Here is a 20,187-nt window from a genome sequence, read left to right on the forward strand (position 1 = left end):
AAAAAGTGCTGGAACAAGGTGGGGGAAGCAGTGACTCTGACAAGGTGTGTTCAAGGTGAACCCTCCGGGGAGCACTTTTTAAATGTGAACGTATACTGGGGTCTCCCGGGGATATTGGTAAAGTGCATCCTGAGTCACGGGTCTGCCGTGGGGCCCGAGATTAGTGATGCTAACATGCTGGCCTCTGGGGATGCTGCTGCTGCTGCTCCGTGGACCACTTTCTGAGTAGTAGCAAGAGGGTAGAAGGGCCAAATCTGTGTCTGTGAGAGACTCGTGGAGGGAGGGAGGAGAAATGGGAGAAAGAACAGAGGCAGAGAAAGAGAGTTCGGGCGAGGAGGAGAGGATGCTAGGAAGAAGGGGAGGCTTCTGGCGCAAGCGAGGATGCGCAGACCGAGGCTGGGAGGCGGCGGGTGCGGGCGGCTCCGCGGCTGCGCGGGCTGCGGGAGGGGGCGGACGCGTGCTGGCGGCGGCGGCCGCGCAGTACCGACCCTGCGCCCGCGGCGCCCCTGCTGCGGCCCGAGCGGCCTGGCTGCGGGATCGGTGGATAGCGATGGCGCGGCCGCGCCGGCCGTGCCCGAGGGCCTGGGCGCCGCTGCTCTTGCTGCTGCTGGCCGGGCCCGTCGCCTGTGCCGCCAGCCCCGCGGACGACGGCGCGGGCGCCGGGGGCCGGGGGCCCCGGGGCCGCGCGCGGGGGGACTCGGGCTCCGACGAGGCGGTGCCGCGCCACGACTCCTCCTACGGCACCTTCGCGGGGGAGTTCTACGACCTACGCTACCTGTCCGAGGAGGGTGAGGCTGCGGGAGGATGAGGGGCTGCGGGAGCAGAGACCCGGGACGGGGACCGGAGGCGGCAGGAGCGGGGGCGGGGGCGGGCAATTGGTTAGGATGCGAATGGAGGCAGCGCCGGCACGGCCGAGGCCCGGACGGGGAGCGCGTGGCTCTCACTACCCATCCGCCAGGACAAGTGGTCTCAAGAGCTGTCAGCGCCTTCCACCCGCTGCTGGCTTTACAGGTGGGGAGACTGAGGCCGGGAGAGGCAGGTGGTCAGCCAAGTCCTGCGAAGCTGCGGACAGGTGGGGCTGAGTCTAGGCTCCCCCAGTTTTCAGCATCTGGCCTCCACTCTCTGTCTCTGTCAGGGATTGGGGTAGAGGGTGGTAAGGGAGGAGACTGCCATCTGGCCTAGGGTGTGTGAGATAAGAGCAGCTGGTGGGAAGCAGAAATCCCAATTTAAAGAGAGATGTTGCCTTAGTTCCTCCCTGTCTGTATGGACCTAAATTTGCAGTGGCTAGTGTCCCAAGCTCAGCGTTCTGTTCGTGCTCACTGCCCTGCCCATGAGAGCCGGGTCACCTCTCTTTCCCCACTTCCATCCCACTTCTTTACTGTCTTCCCACATGTCATGCATCCCTAGTGTGAGCCACCATTGTTGGGGCCTGGTGGGCCCAGAGACAGGGTTTTTTTCCCTCAATGACCTCCCTGTAGAGGCAGTGTTTCAGTGAGCACAAAAGCCAAGCTGATTTTCTTCAGAAGGAATGGAAACTGGCTTCTTACTTCTGCAATTTGGAAAGTGATTTTCCTTTTCTTCTGCTAAGAGGAATATCCAAGAATCAAGTTGGGCTTTGAAATGTTGTGTGTCCCAGCAGATGATATGACACTGGATGTATCTGTTACTTAAGATTAGGTTTAGTTACCTACAACAAACAAACATTAATAGCTTAAATAAGATAGAAGTTCCTCTGTCACGTAAAGAAATCTAGAAGTAGGCAGTCGAAGGTCACTGACTACTTTATAAGGAGATTGCTCAGAAGGCCCATGTAACAATTCTACTTACACTTCATTAGCCACAACCTAGTCATATGGTCACACATAGGTGCAGAGGAGGCTGGGAAATGTAGCCTTTTTCTGGGAAGTAATATGCCCAATTCAAAAGCTGGACTTACTGTATTATATGGAGAAATGGATTTGGGGAAATACATTAGTTGGGTAGTTGCTTAACTGCTGAAACAGGGACCCCAACATACAGTGGCTTAAATAAGATAGTTTATTTTTCTTTCACTTGAGTCTGGCTGGTCTGGGCAGGTGGTCCAGCTCTGTTCCACAAGGTCATTCAAGGACCTAGGTTCTTTCCCTGATGTTGTTCCCCCACCCTCTAAGGCTTTGTCCTCATCTGTGTGGAAGTCAGGTTGCTTGCACGTCTTTGTTCAAGCTTAAGGAAAGGAGAAAGAGAGGAAGTTCAGGACAAACAATTACCTTTTAGGCTGGTTGCACAAATCACTGCGGTTCACATTTCTCTGGCAAGAACCTAATTACATGACCTAGCTGCAAGGGAGGCTGAAAAGTAGAGTGTTCTAGCTGGGTAGCCATGTGGTCAGGGAGAAGGAAAGAATGCAGGGGCAGAGTAGGGGAACAACAAGCAGAAGTAGAATCTGTCACTCTATAAAAGAATAAATAGTACAAAATCCATCTCTTTTTGAAAGCATGTAATACGTAGTTATTCTGTTCATAGTCAGCCTAGCACACTGCTAGGTGACTTAAAGGTGGCACATGAGAAATTATATTCTCATTGGGCACATGCATCTAACAAATGGAGAACAAGGTCAGATTCTATGTCCGTTTGTATATATAGAGAGAATGAAGTTAGTTGTATAGTCCAGGCACTTTTATGAACATGGACATCAGGTGGGCTGCAGCCCAAAGGAAAGCTTTATAGAGTTGAACCAGGAAGTGTGAGAGACTTTGGTGAGACAAAAGGGGGAGGGCACTTAGGTGAGGTGACCCTACAGGGGTAGCAGGGCCTGTGATGTGTACAAATCTCTAGTTTGTCTGCTTGGCACTCTCACCCATTCTGCACATACACATGCACAAACTTAGAAGCCTGGCTCTAACCCTCAAAAATCTGCAATGGTTCCAACCTACTCCCTGGAGGAAGCTTCAGCTCCTTTATCTGGAATTTTCTGTCTGACCCAACTTTCATTTACAACCATCTCTCACTCCTTCCTTTCCCTCACTCTGAGCTTTCACTGCCCATTCTACCCTTCTCTCTGATCCTTTCACTTATTTTCAAAGGCTGATCCTACAACCATCTGGTGGGTGCTAGTGGGGATGTTTGTGGGGTGAGCCTCCCAGAGGAAGCACGTCTACTAGATTACCCTAGGCCTAGGCTTTAGCCTTGTGGGTCCTGAGTAGAGACTTTCCCAAGATCCTTAGAAATAATCAATGACACTGCCTTAAAAGGGTACTGCCAGAGATGGAGAAGCAGAACGAGGAAATGTCCCAGAATGGTTTCCCACCCAGGAGACGAAGGAAAAAGGCATCAGGAAGAGTGTCCCATGCCATGGGGAGGCCCAGTGAAGAGTTAAAATAGTTGATGGATTCAGGAAATGAGAGGTAATGGGTGGATTTTCCTGGGATGAGTTCAGTGGAGAAGGAAGGAGGGAGACAAGTTGATTTTGGAGGAAGTGGCAAATGAAGAGGTAGAAATAGTACCTTTAAACAATTCTATCTTTCTATCAGTACAAGTGGGCTTGTCTTTTTCTAGTGACTGGGCTGTTTTCTCTATGCAGGGTACAAAGTTGCCGACAAACTGAATTTTTAATGAAAAAGTAGCCCAGTAGTATGAAATCAGAAAAGGGAATTAGAATAATGGGGTGGGCATGGAGAATTCCCTGAAACTCTGGTTGAGCCCAGTGACCATTACCCACCTTGTCCAGAGACCATTTCTCCAGTGTCCAGGTTGCCCAAGACCCCCAGGCTACAGACTGAACACTGGCTGATTTGATGTTTCTCATCACCCCCTAACATGTTCATTTTTTTAAATTTAAATTATATTTTGGTTTAATGATGCTAGTTTTCAGAATTCTCAAGCTAAGACATTCTCATTTCAGAATGTCTTAGCCTGTACTACTCAGCCTTACAGCCCCAGCTCAGTTGCTGCCTCTTTCAGAGGGCTTCTCTGCTTTTCTCCCCCCATTCCCTGCCATTAGGCAAGATATTCTCCCAGAGTACACTGTCTAACCGTGCTGTGACCCTTTGTGCTCTCTATGGTTAACAGTTTGGTTAGGTTCTTGGTGCTTGACTCCTATCACTCATACCCTCTTACCCTTGAGGTTCTCAAAGCCAGAATCTATATATTCAGAACAGCAGTAGAAATATAAAACAGATCACCACATGATCATGGGCAAACCTCCTATTCTGAGGTTTCTCTGAAAAAAATGGAGTTGGGTGTTGGCTTAGGGTTAAGTCCTAAGTGAAGCCTGCTGCTCCCTTTTCCTTGCTGCTAAGATTTACAGACCAGGTCTGAGGAGCAAACCCTGAGACTCATCAGCCAGCCACTTGGATGATGGTAGCTGGCTTGCCCTTGGGCCATATCCTACCTTGGAAGGAAACAAGGAACACCATTCAGGGTTGCTTATCTTTAAGGCATAGTAGTCTGACCACTTGTAAAACATGGCCCAGTCAATCAATGAGTTTCTGACCATTGAGTTCTGACCACAATTTTTCCCATCTTGGGAAAGAGCTCGTAAGGCAGTAGAGAGAAGAACAGAGCTTGGGGGGAAGGGCAGGAGTTCCTTCATCTGCCTATATTCTTCCTGCGTCTACTGTGTATTGTATGTGGATACATAACTCATCCCCATACATATAAACATTTGGGATGCTTTTCCCCTTGTGGTACATATATACGTACTGAGAATAAAAAGACACCCCCCCCACTCACACACAGAGGCACATGCACACGTATTTTTTTCATTTATAGTATTTCATTTATAGTATTTATAGTACGTTGGTTTGAACAAAGATAGTGTCACCTTTTTCAGTGACAAAGTAGAAACAGCATATATATATATATATATATACACACACATATATATAGTTTTGGGGCAGGAGAATAAAACCAAAACAAATCACAGAAAAGGTAAATAATTTAAAGGTAAATAATCTACATCTAGTTCATATCCATGAATCTAACCCAATAATAACACTAACTGGAGCTGACTTTTATTAAGTGCCTACTGTGTGCCAGTCACTGTCCTAAGTACCTTACCCATATTAACTTTAATCTTTATAGCAACACTGACTTAGATACTACTGCTATTCCCACTTTGGAGTTAAGGAAACTGACCCCCAGAAAGTTTAAATATTGTAGCTAAAGTCACACAGCTAGAAAGTAGCAGAGAACCGGGTGGGTTTGTTGTTGATTGACTTTATGGATAAGGTGGTGTGAGGTGTCCAGCATGTTTAGAAGAGAAGGCCCTCATGGACCTCTCTTCTAAACACATGTGCTAGGAAATGCAGTGGAACAGGCGGGATGGGGCATTTTTATGGGCAAACTTGAAAAGAGGGGCTTGGAATTGATGGGGTAGTCAGTTGGGAACTGCAGGTTCCTGAGTGGTGGAGTGCCATGATGAAAGCTTTGCTAAACGGGCTCCACGTGGGTGGAATGTTCCATTTTACAAAGTCCCTTGACATTTTTGCTTCATTATATGGTTCTGATAAGCAGAAACGATTCAGGCAGTCCAGAAAGAGAAATAGGCTGATGCAGTAGCTCTCAGAGATTTGAACAGATAATTTCTGGTTAAAACTTCAAGGAACTGAGTACCAAATTAATACCTGAGGGCTGTGATCCAAGCAGTTAATTAGAAGCAATAAATAGCAAACGAGAAGCCATTATCCACCTAGTGGAGTATGGCAAAATAGGCTCAAGGGATTGCAAAAGAGGAACAGATAGTGGCTGCGTGTTAGACAAGAATGGAAACAACAGAGGCATGTTGAGAACCTGGAGAAATGAACCAAGACAATAAGTGCCTCTTGAAGGGAGGTAAAATGTCTTTCATCCTCCAAGACAGAACAGTTAATTGGAGGGGTTTACAGGGCACATGTAAGAAGAAGGAAAGGGAAGGAGAATAGAAAGGTTTTTTTGCCTCAAACCAATATTATTTGGTCTTCGTCCAAATTTTAATTTTCGATAAAGAGAAAGAAAGCACTAAAACGGAAAGTGGAGGGAAAGGAACAAACAAACAAAACCACCAAAAACCAGTAATAAAAAGGTGGGAGCAACAACATTCTAAATCAACTTATACTTCAATAGAAGAAAAAAGTGGGAGCATGGATAAAGCTAAGGGGAAAAGCAGGAGCTGGCATGGCTGGGGGTCTGACGCATACATCTCAGGACTAAGGAAGACGAGTGAGTGTAGGAGAGATAGGAGAGGGTGGGGAGAGGCCAGTAAAGGTCTTCAAATGGCGTTGTGACAAGATCTGATTTCTGTTTTAGAAACCTGGCGCTGGTGGAAGAATTAGAAGGGAAGTGGGGGAATCAGATAGGAGGTGGTACAATAGCCAAGAGGCAGGCTCATGTTTCAGGGTGGGAATGAAAGGAATGGTGATGCAGGAAATGTTCCAGGTGGAGGAATCTGGGGTTTCAGGGTTGGGAGACTGGGGGTGGGTGGTGGGATTCTTCACTAAGATAGAAAACATAGGAGGAAGGGCATTTGGGAGGTGGAGAAGCTCAGTGTTGGGCGTCTGGAATTGTTTTGCTTGTGGAATGTCCAGGCAGAAACCCCTGGAGGGAGTTGATTGTTGGGCTTAAACGTTGATAGAAGAAAAGGAGAAGTGCCAAAGAACTGTGAAGTTAGAGAAAGGAAAACTGAGGAAAGTAGGAGGAAAGAAATAACGAAGTAGCAGAGTTTAATGAAATAGAAACCAAATAGTCAGTAAAGAGGATGAAAAAAGCCAGAAGTGATTCTTTGAAAATATGAATGAAGTAGATACGTGTATTAGTCAGTGTTATCCAGAGAGACACAACCAATAGGATGTGTATGTATATATAGATGAGAGACAGAGAGAGAGAAGTTTATTTTAAGGAGTTGGCTCACACAGTTTTGGAGGTTGGCAAGTCCAGAATCTGCAGGGTGGGCTGGCAGGCTGGAGACCCAGGAGAGAGCCGATGTTATAGTTCAAGTCTGAAGGCCACCTGCCACAGAATTCACTCTTGCCTGGGGAAGGTCAGTCTTTTTGTTCTGTCCAGCTGGGGTTGAGGCCCACCTACATTATGGAGGGCAATCTGCTTTACTCAGAGTCCACTGATACAAAATGTTAAATGTTTATCTCATCCAAAAACACTCTCACAGAAACATCCAGAATAATGTTTGACCACATATCTGGGCACCTGGCCTAGCCAAGTTGGCACATAAAATTAACTCTCACAATAGGATTCTGGCAAGATTGATAAGGAGAAAAAGAGAGAAGACAAATAATATTAGGAATGAGAAAAGGGAGAAATAACCCTAGACACAGCAGAGAGTAAAAAGCTAATATAGGGCTTCCCTGGTGGCACAGTGGTTGAGAGTCTGCCTGCCGATGCAGGGGACACAGGTTCGTGCCCTGGTCCGGGAAGATCCCACATGCCGCGGAGCGGCTGGGTCCGTGAGCCATGGCCGCTGGGCCTGCACGTCCGGAGCCTGTGCTCTGCAGCGGGAGAGGCCACGACAGTGAGAGGCCTGCGTACCGGGGAAAAAAAAAAAAAAAAAAGCTAATACATTACAACTCAATAATAAAAAGACAGCCTACCCTATTAAAACATGGAGAAAGGCTCTAAATAGACATTTCTCCAAAGAAGATATACAAATAGCCAATAAGCACATGAAAAGATACTCAGCATCATTAGTCATTAAGAAAATGTAAATCAAAATCATAATGAGATACCACTTAACACCCACTAGGATGGCTATAAAAAAAAAAAAAAAAAAAGGACCTTCCCCCAACCCCCCCACAGTACATTGCTGGTAAGAATGTAAAACAGTGCGGCTACTTTGGAAAATAATTTGATAGTTCCTCACGAAGTTAAACGTAGAGTTAACATATGACACAGCAATTCTATTCCAAGAGAACTGAAAACATATGTTCACACAAAGACTTGTACACAGATGTTCATGGCAGCATTATTCATAATAGCCCCAAAGTAGAAACAACCCAAATGTCTGTCAGCCCCTGAATGGATAAAAAAATGTTGTAATCCATACAACGGAGTGTTCCATAAATCAAGAAATATCGTTAATTCTGTGTACCTAGGGTATTTAAAAATTAAAATTCTACAATAAACATAATTTTCCAATAAAATTGTACAGTGCATGTAAAACAGATCCAATTGAATATCTTTATTCTCTAGGCTTCAAGATGATAACTGCTAATAAGATATGGTTTTTCACAAACATTTACATTGTATTGCTATTCAAGGATTAATACACTTACTCTCTACCCATCAAGGTTTAGTCAGAAAGACAGAAACCAATTTTTTAAGCTTTTTAAAACAGGATAACCAGCCCAGGGAGCTGTCTGAAAAGGTATTGAGGGGACTGCAGAAGCAAAAAGGGAGCTCAGAGAAAGTCACTTTGGGAAGCGGCTGCCGGCCCTGGGGCTGAGAGAGCAGAGAGAAGCGCTTGAGGTTGTGAGAGCCAAGAGCTCAGACAAGGGACCTCCCACTCCCACCCCCACCCCAGAGGTGCAGCCCATCCTCTGAGAATGGGCTGTCTGCCCAGCTGATGCTGGTTCCTTTGAAGAGGCTAGTCCTGGGAGTCTAGAAAAAAGCTGTAAACTCAAACCGACTGCCAATGCAAGGATGAAGTAGAGTTGCTGAGGACTTGCATATTGGACAGCAATCAAACAGGAACAAATGGTCTTTCCCTCCTCCTGCCTCCCAACCTCCCTTTAATGTTTTCTTTTGGCAGAACCTAGCCAGCTGGCAAAGGAGAGATGTGGTTTGCAGAGTACTAGCCCATCCTACAGCTGGCTGTAGAGGCTGGGTTGTAGCTGAGATACAAGAGCTTAAATATTGGCACGTGGTCCAAACTTATTTTATTCCAAATAGTAGATCATTTAATTTCAGGAAAAAAAATATAATATTGCTTTGCTTATATTCTGATACCAACCCCAGTTGGTGTCTTGAAATTCAGTTCTGGCACTAATGACCCCACAGGTTAAAGGGCATGGTCCACAACAAGACTAGCCTCACTTCAGACCAACTGGCTACCAATCCAGGGGCCACTCACAACCCCCCTTGGGTCTATAATTCACTACAATGTCTCAAAGGATTCAGGAATGGGCTGTACACACAACAACAGTTTTAGTATCAAGGATACAGCTCAGAAACAGCCAATGAAGACACACACAGGGCAGAGTCTGGGGGACTCATGAATGCAGTTTCCATGTCCTGTCCTGGAAGGAGAGGATTCCTCTCCATGGAATCATGACTTGTCACCCTCCCGGCATATCAGTGTGTTCACCACCAGAAAGCTGCACTGAGCTTCAGTGTCCAGTGTTTCTATTGGGGTTTCATTACCTAGGCATGGTTGATTTAATCATTAGCTACAGAATTGAACTCAATCTCCAGCCCCTCACCCCCTCCCTGGAGGCAGGGCTAGCTCAAAGCCCCAAACCTCTAATCACGTGGTTCGTCTTTCTAGTGACCAGTCCCCATTCTGAGTCATCTTATCTCTTAGCATAAACTCAGGTGTGAACCCAAGAGGCTCAGGAATAAGAAAGACCCATTGGGAAATTCCAAGGATTTAGAGTCTCCTTCCCAGGAACCAGGGACAAAAACCAATCAAATTCTTTATTACAAAACATCTTACAGGGACTTCCCTGGTGGCGCAGTGGTTAAGAATCCACCTGCCAGTGCAGGGGACATGGGTTCGAGCCCTGGTCCGGGAAGATCCCACATGCCATGGAGCAACTAAGCCCGTGCGCCACAGCTACTGAGCTTGCGCTCTAGAGCCTGCGAGCCACAACTACTGAGCCCGTGTGCCTAGAGCCCATGCTCTGCAACAAGAGAAGCCACCGCAATGAGAAGCCCGCGCACCGCAATGAAGAGTAGCCCCCGCTCGCCATAACTAGAGAAAGCCTGCATGCAACAACGAAGACCCAGTGCAGTGAAAAATAAATAAATTTATACTTAAAAAAACAAAACATCTTACAAAATGAGAAGAAAATGTGATATTATTAAATGATGCCCAAATTCATTTGACAACAAAAGTTCTCATTCCAAGATTTAGAAGCATATAAAATAGGAAATCAGTGCTAGAAAAGCCCTGAGAAATAAGCCATTTACCAACATTAATAAGCTAGTTCAATACATTTATAAGTGAGCTTTGTTCCAGAACTTGCTCTTATTTGGAGCTTAGAAACCCATTCTTCTTCTAGAGACAATCTTACCCAATGGGTAGTTTAAAAATTTAATAGTAATAATAATCCAATAGTAATAATTACTGGCATTTATTGAGCTGGAAATTTGCTATATGCTGATGTATTATTCTAGACGCTAGGAAGTAGTAAGGACGATGGAAGGAAATGGTGAACCTGCGTCAGAAGCAACATTACAAGAGATTGTCTTTTTCAGACACCTATAGAACCTTAAAAACATAAGTAGTCATTGCATTCCTGGATAAATACGCTGAGAAAAAATAGCCACAGCATTGTAGTGAGAAATAAGAGGAAGAACATATAGGATGATGCTTAACATAGTAGCGTCGAACTCCATAAATAGTAAGAGAAAAACAAAAAACTCATTCAAGGTGGGACTCAGTCTATAGTACTTAAGTGGATTTACGACTTAGCATAAAATAAGCATGAAAATAGAAAAAGTAATGCATCTGGCCCAAGTACTTAAAGATGGTGAAAAGGTAGGGCTATACTTTAGTATGTGATCAAGATCCAGGGTAGTAGAGATGAACTGTCCATAGAGCACAGATATGAACCAGGAAAATGTGGCCTGGTGACTTTTTTTTTTATTGAAGTGTAGTTGATTTACAATGTCGTGCTAATCTCTTCTGTACAGCAAAGTGACTCAGTTATACACGTATAGACATTCTTTTTTTAGATTCTTTTCCATTATGGTTTATCACAGGATATTGAATATAGTTTCCTGTGCTATACATTAGGACCTTCTTATTTATCCATTCTAAATGTAATAGTTTGCATCTGCTGTTGGCTTTTTTTTAAAAGTATAATTTAATGAAACAAAGTAAACAAAACCTCATTTAAAAAAATTACAAATCACAAAGAAAGGACTTCAGAATAGTGAGAAAAGAAAAACTAATACAATAATTTTTTTAAGTGTATTCGCACTGCCTAATATCTATGGGTGATTTTATTTATTCATTTGACAATCATTCAATGTCCAGTGTCAAGCACTGTGCTGGGCAGAGAATACAAGATGAATCACACATGGTGCAGGGAGTGGACAGCCTAGAAGGAAAATATTTGTGTCACAGACTGGAAGCATAATGCAGGCTTTCCTTTGATGTGTGGTTGAATGCATTATGATGTTAAGAAAGATGCATGAAATGATTTGTTTAAAGAATTAGTGAGATAAAATGTTCTATACAGCTTAATGAAAAATGGAAGTTCAGAGAAACAGAAAAATCATATTATATAGATATAAATGGAAAACCTCTGCTATCAAATATAGAAATGTTTCATTTATTTTTTCTTTTAGAACATGTGTATTGTATAAAAGTGTGATTTTCACACTCTCAGGGGACAGTGGTGAGCCAGTGGGTATGATATTATGTCCTCTTTCAGTGCCTCAGGCTCCTTACCTGTAAATGAGGAAAAAGCCCTTTCTCAGTTAACACGCAAGGCTGGGTTCAAAGATGTGTGCCCCCACCTGCCCCTCATGAGAAGGGTGATTAGGCTTCAACAAAGCTCTTTTCTGAGGCCTTCACCATTTCTAGACGCGTGCGCTAGAGAATAGTCAACCTACTAAAAAGAAGCATTTCTCATTGGAAACGTTGTTCCTGGATTTTCTAACCATTATTTATTCTCACTGGCCAGGTTACCCTTTCCCTACTGCTCCTCCTGTGGATCCATTTGCCAAAATCAAAGTGGATGACTGTGGAAAAACTAAGGGATGCTTTAGGTTGGTAGATCTGCGAGTTGGATAACTTTAAAGCCAAGACTTTGATTTTACTTCTCAAGGTAGTATTTAAATTGCATGCAGTTCACTCTAACCAGGGACCTGTACCCCTCATAACTTCAGCAGAGATGCGGCTTGTTTCTGATGGCCACCCCAGGTTTCAGTCTTCCAAGCCTTGAGCTGTAGCATGCCCGTTGGCCCTAGAACGTTCTTCTCTAGGTCTTTATTTGTGACTGTACGCCATTGGCTCAGGTGTCTAACCAGTTGGCTGTAGGAAAAAGAATCACATAACACAGATGTCTCTGCTTATTCAGCAGGGGTGTGGATGGGACAGGCAATAATAGATGTGCCTGAGACCCAGTTCCTTTTCAAATCAATAGTCATGACTTTTGGGTAGCTGTATGATACTAACTAGTCATTACGCATTGATTATTGTGTCTAGCTAGTTGTCTCAGATCTAGTGAGTTCCTGCCTGATTATTCATAGTATGCTGTCAAGACGTGATGGGCTGGAGCTAGAAAACAGTAGTGTAGACAGTGGGCCTCCCGTCTAGACAGCTGTGCTTTGTTGGGAAAGCCTCCTTTTCTTTGAATCCTTTATTTCCTAAAACAAATTGTCCTTGAGTAAAGATTTTGATGGCCACTGCACTGAATGTTTTGGTTTTTTTTTTTTGGTTCAGTGCTCAAGGAGAAACAATTGAACATGGGGGTTTTGAGTTTTCTTTGATTACAAGTGTATTTCTAAGGAATTTTTAAAAATCCAGTGATATGATTATTGGGGAAGATAGCCAGCAAAGAATACTTCTGGTGATTAGGGGATATTTTTGAGAAGCGAAGGCATTTTAGTGCCCTGCTGGCTTCAGGGAGACTTCCTTTCTGGCCCATTCACCCCTCTTTTAGCTTTCCTCACCCTTTTCAGCTTTTTCAGCCCAGTTCCTGTGGTCTTGAGCTTACACCTCCTGCCAGCTTCTCAGGGTATCTGCCAGCAGAGCTGCATGTTCCTTGTCTCCCTCCTCCGTCAATACTTGGCAGCCTTGCATCCTGTACTTTTAGATACCTTCCATCTGAGCTTAGATTATCCCACCCGTTGCTACGATTTTCTGTCGTTTCTGAAAATGGTGTAAAGCAGTGTTCCTGAAACTAGGGCTTGCTGATCCTTAAAGGATCCGCAAGTCCTCTGGAAGAAAATTTAAATTCATGTTTTCATTTCAGTGATGCTCCTTAAACAGATTAACACACGCATAATCGGGTTATCTGGATCACTACCTTACAGTGCTCTATACTTTAGTGTCTGAATTGTATTAGCACCAAGTAGCCCGATAGAGCAAAAGCAAATTTTATGAAGAAATGATGCATTCGCGCCCAGTGAATACCAGATGAGGCATTTGTTTGGTGCCTTGTATGTATAAGTGTTGTGGAGCAATTCAGACAGATAAAAGTGGAGGGGAGTGGAGTCATGTCTAGTAGTAAGAACATGCTCAAAATAAAGACCCCGCAGAGTCCACTCAGACACGCTACATGCAGGTAAGCAGAAAGTCGCTTTCAGTGAAATGACCTCATTTGTCACGTGAATGCTATGAATTTAAAAGTTCCTGGTTTTGTAGTTTAATCTATATTTAATTTGCCCATTTTTGTTAGTTTAATTTTGTAGTTTAATTGAAAATTTGTAAGTGAAAAGAACTGGTAATTTAAATTATTTAAATTATTAACTCAGAGAATTTTTTTTCTCTAAAAGGGATGCAGAAATAATTCAGTAATAATTAATATTTGAGAAACTCTAATAACACGTAGAGAACCCTGGCTAGGCCTGGAGGCCCAGGTTCAGTCCTGTTCCAGCTTGATTCACTCGGTAAGTTCCTTCCCATCTCTGGACCTCAGTTTGCAGGTAGATAAAGAGGAGCGTTCCGTCTCCATGGTCTCTCCTGAGTGAAACTGGGGTTTTGAGATCCCAGGTAGCAAAGATCTAATTTATTTATTAATATTGCTTAGCGTCCTGCCTGACACACAGATGTTCTGTTGATGTATTTTGAGTAAGTGGCTGAGGAAGCAGTAATATCTGTTTTGATATATCCTATAGATATGGCAAACCGGGCTGTAATGCAGAGACCTGTGACTACTTCCTTAGTTACCGGATGATAGGGGCTGATGTGGAATTTGAGCTGAGTGCAGACACAGATGGTTGGGTAGCAGTTGGATTCTCTTCAGACAAGAAAATGGTAAGACACAAAGCATGATAGAAGCTAATTTTTCTCTTTAGTTTGCTGTGCTACTTTAAACTTTAGAGAATGAGCACGGTTGTGTTTCCCTAAGTTATGACGCCACTTTTAAATGGGAGAAGCCGATTTCTGGCATTTAATTTTCTTTTTCAAAGTAAAGCAAGTAAATTGATCAAATCCTTATAACAATTATACTAGTTACGGCTCTCTGATTACAAGTTAAAAAAAATTTCAAGCTAGCTTAAACGGAGATGGAAGTGTTGGTTATGAGAATACAAGGTGTCTCGTGGTACCTGTATTCATTAGTTATTTCCACAGTACTGCTGCAAGAGAGCCCCCAAAACTACACGGCTGATAACAGGAAGCATTTCTTTCTTGCTCACATGTGTGTGGATTGGCTGGGACTCAGCTGGGCTTGGCTCCAGGCCATGGCCCGGATTCAGGTATTCTCTAATCATTCTGGAACCAGTAGCTACCCAGGCGTGTTTTTCTCATGGCAGAGGCAGAAGCACAAGAGCCATCCAAGCTTATTTCAAACCCGTGTTCACATCACATCTGCTGATAATATTGCATTGCCTGAAGTAATTCACACAGCCAAGCCCAGAATGAAGGGGCAGAGAAATACACTCCCTCTAGCAAGAAGCCTTGTGAAGGTGTATGTACATAATATAACAGCGGGGGAGTGAAGAATTGTGTCCAACGATTCAGTCTTCCACAGTGTGCATGGGCAGGAACACATCTGGTCCTCAGAAAGGACTGTGAACGGGAACAGGCAGGAACCCAGGTAGCTGACCATCCCTCACCTCTGCTTCTGTCTGTGCCTCTGCTGCATTCTTTCCTCTGGAGCGTCATCATTTGCCATTCACTGTGCCAAGGTGCTTCCCAAATAGCCAGACTTTCTTAGGCCTTTGAACCTTTGCGTGTGCTGCTGCTGCTTCTCTTCACATGGTCTGTTTTGAGGTTCTTCCAATGAGAGGAGGGCAGCTCAGACCAGGGTTATGGCAGCAGGCGTGGTGGGAAGGGTTCAGATTTCAGATATGTTTTGAAGGTAGCGCTGACAGTCTTTGCTGGTGGATTGGACATAGGTTGTATGTGGGCGGTAAGAAGAGACTGGGGGATCAGGCTAAGCAATCAGAGCTCCAGTGAGTTCGTTCTTGGAGAGTCACTAGAAGAATGCACTTCTCAGTCCAGGCTGTAAGACAGTGGGTCCACCTGGTAAGATGCCATGGACACTAATTTATATCACTTATCTCCTACTTTAGGGTCAATAGGAGAAACAGCAGGTGTGTGTGTCATCCCAGAAGCTGGCTTGCAGTGCAATTGACCATTTCTTGTCCTGGAATGCATTTGCACTCATGATGCAGCTGTTAAGATTAGGGGGCTCAGAGGAGGAAGGTCGAGTGAGGAGCATTCAGATTTTATGTTTGACATTTTGCTATCTAGAGGCCTTTAAAGTATAGGTCTCAAAAAAAAATAAAATATAGGTCTCTCTTTTCTTCTCCTATTACTCCAAGAAGCACAGATTGAAAAGTTTTCCAAACCTGATGCACAGGAAAAGCAAAATGGAACCCTTTTTTAATAACCTTTAACTTTTTTTGAAATGATGCATTACTGTTTTCTTCGTTAGATTTTATTTTTTAGAGAAGTTTTAGGTTCACAGCAAAATTGAATAGAGGGTACAGAAGATTTCCATATACCCCCCCCCAACACACACGCGCAGAGCCTCCACCATTATCAGCATCCCTCACAGGAGAGTACATTTGTTATAACTGATGAACACCTATAACATTTTTGGTTTGTTTTTTACGAAAATGTTAAACCTACAGACAAGCTGCAAGGATAGGACCATAAACTCCTGTATATATGTTTCACCTAGATTCACCAAATGGTAACTTTTTAAATTGTGGCAAAACGTACATAACCTAAAATTTACCATTTTAAAGTATTCAATTCAGTGGCATCAGTTACATTCATGGTATGGAACTGTCACCACTATCACTTTTTCTCAAACAATAACATTTGCCACATATGCTTTATGTCTCTTTACTGCTGCTGCTACTGCAACAACTCTGACTGCTGCTACTACTTACTATTTTTATTATTTTCTGGAAACTTTGGAGGTTACATTGAAGATATCATGACCCTTTAACCCTAAATATTTAAGTGGGTATCTCCTAAGATCAAAGACATTCTTTTTCATTATATAGTTTATTAAATTCAGGAAGTTTAGCATAGATACAATAGTATTATCAAATATACTTGTCCATTTTCAAATTTGCCCTTTGTCCCCATACTGCCCTTTACAGAAATTTTTATTTTATGACTCAGGAGTCTGTCTAGGAACACCATTAGCTGTCATGTATCTTTAGTCTTACGTATTTTGAAATAGTTTCTTATCTTTGCTTTTTTCTTTTCTTTTTGGTCTTTCACGACATTGACCCTTTTGAAGATTACAGGCCAGTGTTTTGGTAGAATGACCTTCCATTCAGGTTTGTCTGATTGCTGGCTTATGATTAGGTTAGTGTCTGTGTTTTCGGCAGGACTGCTGGAGAGCCGGTGATGTATTCTTCTCTAAATGGCTCATTAGGAGGCACTCGATGTCAGCTATGGTGATACAAACTCTGGTCACTTGGTTAAAGATTTTTTTTAAAGATTTTTTTGATGTGGATCATTTTTAAAGTCTTTATTGAATTTGTTACAATATTGCTTCTGTTTTATGTTTTGGTTTTTTGGCCGCAAGGCATGTGGGATCTTAGCTCCCTGACCAGGGATCGAACCCGCACCCCCTGCACTGGAAAGCAAAGTCTTAACCACTGGACCGCCAGGGAAGTCCCTGGCTAAAGATTTTTAATGGCTTTTAGAACAATTTTTGGGGGTGGGGCTTCCAATTACAGAGTTAATGGATCGTATATTTCGGAGTGAAATTTCTTTCTAGCAGAAAAGTTTGCCAAAGACACACCTTTTGACTTTTTTCTCCATCATCTTTCGTGTTAGGGTGGTGATGATGTCATGGCCTGCGTCCACGACGACAACGGCAGGGTGCGCGTACAGCACTTCTATAACGTAGGCCAGTGGGCAAAGGAGATTCAGAGAAATCCTGCCAGAGATGAGGAAGGAGTTTTTGAGAATAATCGGGTCACCTGCAGATTTAAACGGCCTGTGAATGTTCCCAGAGATGAAACAATTGTTGATCTGCATTTAAGTTGGTATTATCTGTTTGCTTGGGGTCCAGCCATTCAGGGTAAGCTTACATTTTGGTATCTGAATTAAACACCAAACACTGCTGTGCTTGTAGTCCTTATTGACTGGGCGAGAGAGTGATAAGCACTTGCCTAACATAAGAGAGAAAGGCGATATGAATGTTCTGCCTTCAGAATGTTATAATGGACTTATACACATGAACACAGAAATGGACAAGTTATACACATGCATAGTTAGAGCAAGATATACAAGATAGTATATGATGAGCTCTGTGCTTAATGAAACAGATCATATGTCTGCTGTATATGATATGTGGACTCTAATTCTCACAATGGTCTCATTTACTCCTCACCACGTCCTCCAGAATTGTAGGAATTACCCTCATTTTAGAGAGATTTAGGAACTTGCTCAAGGCTATATAGCTAATTAATGGAAGAACTGAAATTCAAACCTAGATCTGTCTGACTTCAAAATCAGTGAGTACTCTTAACTCCTATGCTCTAAATAGAAAAATATTGAACAGGAAAGGGCCTCTGGCAACTTCTCTAGAGATTGACACTCACTTTATGACTCTTCTGGTGGTCATAAATCTACCAAATTATCCTATTGTTTAGCCCATTACTCCTCAAATTTTACTGTGTATGGGGATTGCCTGGCTATATTGTTAAAATGCAGTTTTCAGTAGGTCTAGTGTGGGGCCTGAGATTCTGCATTTCTAACAAGTTGGTCCACTGATGACCTCACTCTGGGCGGCAAGGCTCTTCAGCATTTCCCCAGCAGTGACCCAAGCATATCATGAAGCCTTTGAGAGGCTGCTAAAATCAAGATACACTGTGTCTACAGCATTCCTCCTGGTTCATCAGCCTGATGGCCTGACCAAGGATGGAAGTGAGCTGTTCTCAGTCCCTGTATGAGAACTCATTCTGGGAATTGCATCTTTCTCATCAACTATCCGTTGCCTAATCTGATCTTTTTTTCCTTTTCAAATTGTTCCCATTGATCGATTGGAGATTTTATACCATTTTTTTTTGCCTGTTTCTAGTTGGGAAAACATATGGATGCCTCCAGATTTGTGACACCTTTTCTATTTGCTTATTTCCCAGGTTACCGACAGTGGACCTACAGTTATACCTTTGAGTACTTTCAGTGCCCTGGGAAATAAACTATGTCTTAGGCTGGAGAAATGAACTCATTTTAAATGATGGGATTTGGAATCTAAAACTCTGGGCTTGAGTTTGGTTCTGCCTCTTGGTAGCTGTATCTAGCCTTTCCCTCAAGAAAGGTATGAATTGGAGGTACATAGTTAAGCCTGGGAATTCATGTAGGTGACCAATGATTGAGGTTAGGGAGGAGAGGTGAATGGGACCAGTTGAGAGAAAAACTCTTGCCAGCCGGAGGCGTTTGGTTTGTGTTAACAGGAGGCAGCATGGACACTGCAGCAGGGGCTTGACATGTCCAGTTGGACACAGCTTCTCTAGCAAATAGTACCTTAAAAAACCCTCGCTCTGAGCCGTATTTCCAAGATCTCTGCTCTAAATTCATATGCCTTAGTCTCCTAAATTTCATATGGGTTAATCCAAAGGTCAGGCCCTTCCTATCAATTTCAGCTTATTAAGCAGCCTTTGCATACAGGTCAAAAAATGTTTCCCATCCAAAGGCTTGTTTGGTATCTTAATCCTCTTACTTTCTGTACCATTCCACACCACTCTGCCAGACAGACATGCAGACATACAGACACACAGCACACCACACCCTCTCTGGTCTGGCCTGGGCAAGCTACCACTTGATATCCCATAGACTTCCATCTGCAAGGGAGTCCATGTGGTCAGGAGTGGTTAATGAGCCATACATAAAAAATATATTTGGAAAAAAAAATAGTAGCTCTTGTTCTTTGAAGTTTAGTTTTTCTGTGGTTTGCATGTATCATTTTAAATCTGTACCTTTTTTCTATCGCCCCTTCCTTTTTATTTCTTTCCTCTTTAAAGGCTCCATCACCCGACACGATATAGACTCACCACCGACTTCAGAGCGTGTTGTCAGTATTTACAAGTATGAGGACATTTTTATGCCATCAGCTGCCTATCAGACCTTCTCCTCTCCATTCTGTCTGCTTCTCATTGTTGCCTTGACCTTCTACTTATTGATGGGAACCCCTTAACCACAGCTGCAAAGCCAACAGATTCAATGCATTATTAGAAAGTCTTTAGTATATTTTTTTAAAATATGCAGTATAATTTTAGCTTCTATTATGTAAAAAAAAAAGACTTACATGATTCAGCTTTCTGGAAGAAAGAGCAAGTTTCTTTTCTAAGCGAAGAGGATTGTTTAATAATGACCCCATACTTTGGGAAAGTACTTAACACTTTTCTAAGCACTCACTTTCAAATATGTTTTCTTATTTGAGCCTCCCAACATCTCTGAGTTGGCTTGATGAACATTATTATTGCCATCGTACTGAATGGGATTTGAGACCCAGGAAGGCTCCCTTTTTATGACTCTCGTGCCGTGTAGCCTTGGCTACTTGGTAAGATAACACATAGCAAGGTAGAGAAAGCTAGGCATAGAAACCATGTCTCTAAACAACCTTTACTCTTCCAACTACAGCTCAAGAGAGTTACTTGGAGTAATACTAAGGAGAACTTCACTGGATGGCCCAAGTTCACAGCCAGCCTTTTAGGCAGAAGAACTTTCAAATTTTCATAAAGCATGAAGGCATTTGGATACTTACACAGCTAATAAGGAGAATGATGGAGATAATAGTGATATGAAAATGGTTCATATTTATTTGAAGTGTCTTCTGGATTAGTAAGTAGCTAAAAGAACACATTTTTTTTTTGCTGCTTGGAAAGGTTAGAAATGGAACTGTGAGT

The 20,187-nt window shown here is 43.2% G+C and overlaps 1 protein-coding gene across 1 annotated transcript; it reads left to right on the top strand.

The window, feature by feature from the left end:
* Positions 1–535: 535 nt before the first annotated feature.
* On the top strand, positions 536–19,475 carry FRRS1L (ferric chelate reductase 1 like). The gene is made up of 5 exons (XM_060153353.1): positions 536–788; positions 11,820–11,904; positions 13,978–14,116; positions 17,111–17,357; positions 19,303–19,475. The coding sequence occupies exons 1-5, from the start codon at positions 551–553 to the stop codon at positions 19,473–19,475; spliced, it is 882 nt and encodes a 293-aa protein (XP_060009336.1). The 5' UTR covers positions 536–550.
* Positions 19,476–20,187: the final 712 nt, after the last annotated feature.

Source organism: Lagenorhynchus albirostris, chromosome 7 (assembly GCF_949774975.1).
Source record: "Lagenorhynchus albirostris chromosome 7, mLagAlb1.1, whole genome shotgun sequence".
Classification (NCBI taxonomy): Eukaryota; Metazoa; Chordata; class Mammalia; order Artiodactyla; family Delphinidae; genus Lagenorhynchus; species Lagenorhynchus albirostris.